The sequence below is a fragment of the Martes martes genome, assembly GCF_963455335.1.
Source record: "Martes martes genome assembly, chromosome: 8".
Taxonomy (NCBI): domain Eukaryota; kingdom Metazoa; phylum Chordata; class Mammalia; order Carnivora; family Mustelidae; genus Martes; species Martes martes.
Window position 1 is genome coordinate 84,672,713 of NC_137895.1, and position 8,205 is coordinate 84,680,917.

General features: G+C 42.9%; 1 protein-coding gene across 1 annotated transcript; it reads right to left on the minus strand.

Annotated features, from left to right (window-relative positions):
- Window positions 1-2,871: 2,871 nt before the first annotated feature.
- TUBA1A (tubulin alpha 1a) lies at window positions 2,872-7,210 on the minus strand. The gene is made up of 4 exons (XM_080812529.1): window positions 7,003-7,210; window positions 4,688-4,910; window positions 4,397-4,545; window positions 2,872-4,068 (listed from the first exon to the last, which is right to left on the minus strand). The coding sequence occupies exons 1-4, from the start codon at window positions 7,003-7,005 to the stop codon at window positions 3,088-3,090; spliced, it is 1,356 nt and encodes a 451-aa protein (XP_080668655.1). The 5' UTR covers window positions 7,006-7,210; the 3' UTR covers window positions 2,872-3,087.
- Window positions 7,211-8,205: the final 995 nt, after the last annotated feature.

Genomic DNA, 8,205 nt, shown 5'->3' on the forward strand with positions numbered 1-8,205 from the left:
CTTCCTATTACATCCTTCCCCCTAGCTTCTGGTAACCACTATTATACTTTACATCTCTCTGAATTTGACTATTGTAGGGACCTCATGTAAATAAAATCAGACAATATTTGTCCTTTTATGTCTGGCTTATTTTACTTAGCTTACTATTTTCAGAGTTTATCCATGTTTTCATATGTGTCAGAATTTCAGTTCTTCTTAAGGCTAATAATATTATATTGTATGGACATACTACGTTTTGCTTATCCATTAATCTGTCAATGAGTGTTAGGGTTGCTTCTGACTTTGGGCTGTAGTAAATAAAGCTGTGGTGACACAGGTACACAAATACCTGTCTGAGTCACTGCTTTCAGTTCTTTTGGGTATATACCCAGAAGTAGAATTCTGAGATCATAGATCTATGTTCAGTATTTTTGAGGAACTGCTATACTGCTTTCAGTTGTTTTTTAAATCACACTGAAATATATGAGCTCACAGGTTTTAACATATTTTATATGGTACAACCCACTGCAGTCACTATTTATTTTCAATGCTCAATTTGTACCATCAATGAGAGCCTCCTCTACTTGACTTCTGTATCCTTTTGATATAACTTTGTCTTTGATTATCTTCCTTGCTTTCTGGAATGAGAAAATATTTGGGGCTGAATTTGCATATTTCCTGCTCCCCGGCTTGAACATCTCTAAAACATTGTGATTCCTTTTAGTGGAAAATGGTATTTAAAGACCACCATCTGGGGCACCTGGGTGGCTCAGTGGGTTAAGCCTCTGCCTTTGGCTCAGGTCATGATACCAGGGTTCTGGGATCCAGCTACACATCAGGTTCTCTGCTCAGCAGGAAGTCTGTTTCTCCCTTTCCCACTTCTCCTACTTGTGTTCCCTCTCCCATTGTCTCTCTCTCTGTCAAATAAATAAATAAAATCTTAAAAAAAAAAACCCTAAACTTTAAAAAAGTAAAAAATAAAGACCACTGGGGTGCCTGGACGGCTCAGTCGGTTAGGTGTCTGCCTTGGGCTCAGGTCGTGGTGCCAGGGTCCTGGGATTGAGCCCTGCATCAGGCTCCCTGCTTACCTGGGAGCTTGCTTTTCCCTCTGCCTGCCGCTCCCCTCTGTTTGTGCTCTCTCTCTGATAAATAAAATCTTTTAAAAAATAAAGAAATAAAGACCACCATCTAAGTGGTAGAGGTACTCATTCCTACATTGGTCCTAGGCCTTTTCAGTGGACAAAATTATGGAATTTTGTATATTTGTATATGGAATTTTATTTACAATTAAAATTAGGATTGTAGGGCTTTTATTTTTTACTTAATACTTATCTCTTGGGGTGCCTGGGTGGCTCAGTCATTGGGCGTCTGCCTTCGGCTCAGGTCATGATCCCAGGGTCCTGGGATCGAGCCCTGCATCGGGCTCCCTGCTCTGCAGGAAGCCTGCTTCTTCCTCTCCCACTCCCCCTCTGCTTCTGTTCCCTCTCTTGCGGTGTCTCTCTCTCTGTCAAATAAATAAATAAATAAAATCTTTAAAAAGTGAAAAAAATGGTACTTATCTTTTTTATCCTACACTATACTCATTCAACCAATAATTATTGTACATACATCTACCATATTCCTTATATTTTGCTAGGTGCTGAGAGTGCACATTAAAAACTTATATTTGATCTAATTTCTACATTGTTTTTTTATCTGAATAAGTGAAGACTTTTACGTTTTTTCCCCTCCAAAATCTATTCACATGGGCTTCTAAACTGCTGAGCAGTATTGGATTGGCTTTAAAGCTAGTTGATCTTGGCTTATTTCTTATTTTTCCTTATTTCCATTAACTTAAACTCAGATTCCAGTAACTATAATAGTATTACACCCCTTTGTTGGCAGTGTCAAAGGAAAAACAGATTAAATAGGCTATAAATACCAAGAAAGAACTTCCATCCCAACTGGATATTATCCTAGTATAAGATGGTGTGGTAACACAAGACAGTTTGCTGTCCTTGGGTCCTCAGCTTTTTAGTCAGTTGGACTGGCAGCTGACCTCTATTGTTGAAGAAACCATAGGCCAAGAACTGTTCCTCTCACTATATTGGTGCTGATGCCTACAACTGCACTATTAGTTTTATTCTTTGAAGTTATTTGCCTGTATCGAAATAATGTATTTGGAGAGTTAAAAATTCAGGTATACAACACATTAGAGTGAGTAAATATTATCAGGCTTTTCTACTATGACATTTAGCTGAAATTAAGTTTGTAAAGAAGTAAAGAATTGGGTCGCTTGGGTGGCTCAGTTGGTTAAGCTGCTGCCTTCAGCTCAGGTCATGATCCCAGGGTCCTGGGATGGAGTCCCACAGCGGGCTCCTTGCTCAGCAGGGAGCCTGCTTCTCTCTCTGCCTCTGCCTGCTGCTCTACCTGCTTGTGTTCTCCCTCTCTCTCTCTCTGACAAATAAATAAAATCTTAAAAAAAAAAAAAAAAAAGAAGTAAAGAACTAGGGAGCAATTGCTTGGATAGCAGACTTGTTCAGAGAATCCAGGGCAGAGGAAACATCATGACACTAGACACATGCCAAGATGAGAATGCATGAAAATAAATTTAAGACATGATAGTGCATTTGGAATATTCACCATTTTATGTTTGTCATATGAGACTTGTCAGGTAACCAGACCTTTGGCTGTGTATTAGTAAATATCAATTCTAAAAAGAGTACTAGCAATTTAAGTAACATAGTGGAGTTAAAATTTAAGAAGAGCATGGATGTTATGTAGTGGCAGTTTTGTTATTTTGTATTTTATGATTAAGTTTTATAATATACTAAAATTTAAAGTAAGTCGCTTCCTAACTCAGAACTAAATACATGAATTTCAGACACCCAAATAGAAGACACAAGACTGAATCCATTTAAGACAGGGAATACTTTATTCAAACCCATCAGAGAAATGGACAGCTTGGGTCTGTAACAAAGCGTTGTGTTTTAAAGCATAGGTCAGTAATTGTATATGAGAGTATACACTGCTACATACAAATTAACTGATCAGAGCAGCACAACTTTTCAATATTCAAAACAGAATAAGCTTCCCTGTAAAAGCAGCACCTTTGTGACATTTTTAACTTTAGTATTCCTCTCCTTCTTCTTCACCCTCTCCTTCAACAGAATCCACACCAACCTCCTCATAATCCTTCTCAAGGGCAGCCATGTCCTCACGGGCCTCAGAAAACTCTCCTTCCTCCATGCCCTCCCCCACATACCAGTGAACAAAGGCACGCTTGGCATACATCAGGTCAAACTTGTGGTCCAGGCGAGCCCAGGCCTCAGCGATGGCTGTGGTGTTGCTCAGCATGCACACAGCTCGCTGGACTTTGGCCAGGTCTCCACCGGGCACCACAGTGGGAGGCTGGTAATTAATGCCCACTTTGAAGCCAGTGGGGCACCAGTCCACAAACTGGATGGTACGCTTGGTCTTGATGGTGGCAATGGCGGCATTGACATCTTTGGGAACCACATCGCCACGGTACAACAGGCAGCAAGCCATGTATTTACCATGGCGAGGGTCACATTTCACCATCTGGTTGGCTGGCTCAAAGCACGCGTTGGTGATCTCTGCTACAGAAAGCTGTTCATGGTAGGCTTTCTCAGCAGAGATGACAGGGGCATAGGTGGCCAGAGGGAAGTGGATACGGGGATAGGGCACCAGGTTGGTCTGGAATTCTGTCAGATCAACATTCAGGGCTCCATCAAATCTGAGGGAAGCAGTGATGGAGGACACAATCTGGCCTATCAACCTATTTAGATTAGTGTAGGTTGGGCGTTCAATATCGAGGTTTCTACGACAGATGTCATAGATGGCCTCGTTGTCTACCATAAAGGCACAATCAGAGTGCTCCAGGGTGGTGTGGGTAGTGAGGATGGAGTTGTAGGGCTCAACTACAGCTGTGGAAACCTGAGGGGCTGGGTAAATGGAGAACTCCAGCTTGGACTTCTTGCCATAATCGACAGAGAGACGTTCCATCAGCAGGGAGGTGAACCCGGAACCAGTTCCCCCTCCAAAGCTGTGGAAAACCAAGAAGCCCTGAAGACCTGTGCACTGGTCAGCCTGGTAGAAAAAAGAAATAGAGAAAACATATGATTACTGCTCTTTGCAATATATCCTAAGTAAATATATTTTCACTTTTCGTACAAGTCCAAGAATACAGATCATATTTTGACAAGAAACGCTTACATGGAGACCTTCCTAGAATTACTAAGCATTTCTTACTTAAATGACACCAAGTAGTTCATGCTTTAATTGGATTTTTAAAGAAAAACTATAAAGGAATAGTTTACCTCACTCCATTACATTTTAATTCTGTGTCTGAGATGGAAAGAACCTATTTCAAGTGTCTTCCTTAGCATCATTATTTACTTCTTGAGAATAAACATACCAGCTTCCGAATTCGGTCCAAGACAAGGTCAATGATCTCCTTGCCAATGGTGTAGTGCCCTCGGGCATAGTTGTTGGCAGCATCTTCCTTGCCTGTGATGAGCTGCTCAGGGTGGAAGAGCTGGCGGTAGGTGCCAGTGCGAACTTCATCTGGAAAAGGCAAACACAGCAGCCCCCCATCACTCACCACCTGCACAAGCCTGCTCAACCTCACGGGGTCCATGGAGCCTCAAGACAGACCTCCTGTCCCAGACCCCCGGGGGAGCTCACCGGGTTACTGAGGCCAACTCACCAATGACTGTGGGTTCCAGGTCTACAAACACGGCCCTGGGCACATGCTTGCCAGCACCCGTCTCACTGAAGAAGGTGTTGAAGGAGTCGTCTCCTCCCCCGATGGTCTTGTCACTTGGCATCTGGCCATCGGGCTGAATGCCATGCTCCAGGCAATAGAGCTCCCAGCAGGCATTGCCGATCTGGACACCAGCCTGGCCGACGTGGATGGAGATACACTCACGCTGTGGGAAGGAAAAAGAAAATTGTAAAATTAGGTTATGTTAGCATTTTGAATTTTCAGTAAATTTTTGTAAATAGTTCTAATTATTATTATTATTCTAATTATCTAATTACAGGTATTCTTCAAGTGTATTTTAGATTATCCCTAACTCAATAGAAATTATTAAGGAAAAGCACCTGCTACAAATGCTGCAGATGGGTGTGGTCTGAATAATAATGTGGTGCTATTTAACCCATGTTCAAGCCCATTGTTTCCAGTCATGCTTGAATAGAAATGTTATATATTTAAAATATATTTAAAGCACAGATTTTCTAAAATGAAGTTAAATTTAATCATTAATTAATTGGAATCAGTATTACTACTGCTTTCCTTTAAATGAGGAATTTCTTCTACATTTGACTTGGAATTTTAACATGGACATCTGCACTGCAGCTGAGGCTAGATGCCACACCCCTCTGCAGTCTATCTGCAGAATCCATTAGTACTAGGGGATTGGAAGCTAAACAAGGTCTGCCTCCTGCATTGCCGCATTTGCTGTGCCTGGTACTAGCCTGTTCTGTCTGCTACATTATTTAACAGAGTAAGTTCTATTTCCAGAAACTGCCTACATGATCTCATTGTGCTATTCTGCCAGTTTTCCTTCTCTGACCCCGGCTGGGACCATATGCCTACATTAAAATGAATTAATGTAGATGCACTAGAACAAAAGACAGCTGGACAGAGGATAGTTCTTTGTCTGCAGCATTTTCATTACTTAAAAAGAAGTCTTTCCAGAATCTTCTCCACTGCAAAAGACTGAAAAATTATTAGCATCTTTAAAACAACTGTTCCTAAATCAGAAAAATATCAGAGGACCTACTTAAGAATAAAAGCCCGGGTGAAAGGATAATGAAATATTTATTTGAAACAACAAAATAGTATTTTCATTCTGAGATTGTCTACTCACCACAGAATATTCATACTTATCACGTTCGATAAGAGATTTTCTTCTCTATGATCTTTATGGCTACAAGTTCCATTGTCTACCCATTGTCTAGTCACTGACATATGGGCGGGGGCGGGAGTGGGGGTGGGGAAGGGCGTTTCCCTGGGTTCTGGGCGTTAGAGTACCCTGGCTCTCCAAAGTGGGCTTTTTCTCCTGCTGAACGTGCGCCTAGCACACTGAGACGGGACGGACGGACAGACAATAAAGACACACACTCCAGTCAGTCAGGGTAGGGTGGCCCCAGACCCGAATTTAAAGGGCTTGTCAAGAGAACTGTGATTTTGCGTCTCAAGAAAAAAATGTTTCATCTAAGTTTTAACAGTGAATGAAAAACCTTTTAACGCCTACATTTCCACAATGATGAAAGGCTTTTAGTTAAGTCTTCTGACAGGGGAGTTTTTAGTGAGGGCGAACCCCGCCCAGTGGCTCTAAGGCCGGAGAAGCCAGAAACAACTCCGCCCCTGCGCCGCCCTGACGCGGGCCGCCAGGGGCTCCAGCAGAAACTAACCATTTTGTCCCCGCTAATATACGGGTATCCTTCTAAAATGCCAAAGAACCGTGGAGGGATCTTTTTATACTAACCCAAGGTTCCGCTTTCTCCCTGTGCTTTCCCGGCCCCCTCCCCCCTTCCCAGCTACACCCACTGGGCTCGGGTCATTTTGGACGAGTTCTTCTCTCCCTCCCCCTGGGAACAACGCCAGAAGAAAAGCCTCTCGGAGTCACACGAATACCGTGCGCACAGACGCTGGGGCCGGGCAGACCGCCACGACCGCCTTTCCCTGCCCCAGACCCTTTCGTCACCGACAGATGGGCTGCTGGCGGCTCGGAAGGTCTCAGATAACAACTACTCGCTCTGTGCCGCCTTTGTTCTTCCCCACGGTCGTGCTGCGCCCGGGCGCAGCACTGGCTGGGCTCCTACACCCCGCACTGCGGCGGCGGCCGGGCTCGAGGATGTGCGGCAGCACAGCTAAACCTCGCACACAAAGCATAAAGGCTACCCTTAGCCAAAGAAATTGTAAAGGAAAAAGGGCTTAAGGTTTTCCAAGTAGATCTTGGGGGACTGACCCCACCCAATGGCCACAAAGAGCCAGAGAAAGAAGATTCTTACCATGGTTGCTGCTTTGCGTCTGCCGAGCAGATGGCGGAGAGGAAGAGGAGAGGTTGTTGCTTCTTACAGCGCGACTCTTAGGCGGTCGATGTAAGAGAACCTGCGGCACATGGGCGGATGCGGCTCCCTATATACAACTCGGTCACCATGGGGATGGGCTGGGGCCTTTTCCTGTTGGTCCAGACCCCTCGATCTGCCCGGAGAAGCCACAACAGGAGAGTGGTGATTGGTGCAAGCAACATGGGATGAGGTAATCTCTCCCCCACCCCCTTTTCCCTAGCATCCATAGACTGTTTGCATCCTTCAGACAAAGAGACTGTGCAAAAACAGTCAGCCGAGCATCCATTATGGGGTGGGGTTGGGGGGGAGGGGGCGGGAGAAGGCAAGAAAAAGAACTTGAATTGGATGATTTTTATATTGCTTAAACCTCATACTACAGTTAAAATCACCAATGTAGGTTTTCTCCAACACTTATATCGCAGATTTTGTGTTGAGATGAAATATTTAATGGAAAATTACTCCCAGCCCCTCTCTCAAAGTATACTAAATTCTGCCACATTCAAGGAAGTTTGAACGTCTCTAATTGCTTTACAGATAAAGTAGGAGAGAAGATGGGAATGATGCTTAAAATGGTTTGGGTAAATGTGATTTTTTTTTAATATAGAAAAGAGGTTTAATAATAGAGCCACCCAAAATGGTTTTTCAAGTTCAAGTAATTTATCTTCAGACCTTCTTTTGCACCCCTCCCCCAAATAGCTAAACAAAAAGGGAAGATGGAAGAAAACCATACTAAATATGGAAGTACACAAGTAGTTCTAACATGGTGATAATTAAGATCCAAGAAACATACCATAGTTAAATAGACTATTAGAAACATTCCTTTACCTGAAGTCTGTGTAATGTATTTTACGTAGTGTATTGTTCCTTAAAATGAATCGTCTTTCCTGATATAAAATGGAGGAAATACAAGGAGTTCAGAAGCTAGTGCTGTTACCTGTGCCATGCAGTTATATTTTGCATTTTTTTTTTTTCTGGAAAGAGAAGAAGAAAAGAGAAGAGAAGAATAACTAAAACATCAAATTAAAAAGGAGAGCTGTATAATGTAAGAAAGAAAACCATTTGCGATTTTGTTTCCATCCACGGACAACTATGTCAGCTTAATAACTGCATTTCTTTTTTGTGTAGTTCTTGTGTGAATTCGGT

What these genes read in the sequence shown, in the direction of transcription:
- TUBA1A (XM_080812529.1), bottom strand. An exon ending in CCTGGAACCCACAGTCATTG is followed by an intron (nt 4,546 to 4,687) that starts GTGAGTTGGCCT and finishes TGCCTTTTCCAG; the next exon opens with ATGAAGTTCGCACTGGCACC. An exon ending in TGGACCGAATTCGGAAGCTG is followed by an intron (nt 4,069 to 4,396) that starts GTATGTTTATTC and finishes TTTTTCTACCAG; the next exon opens with GCTGACCAGTGCACAGGTCT.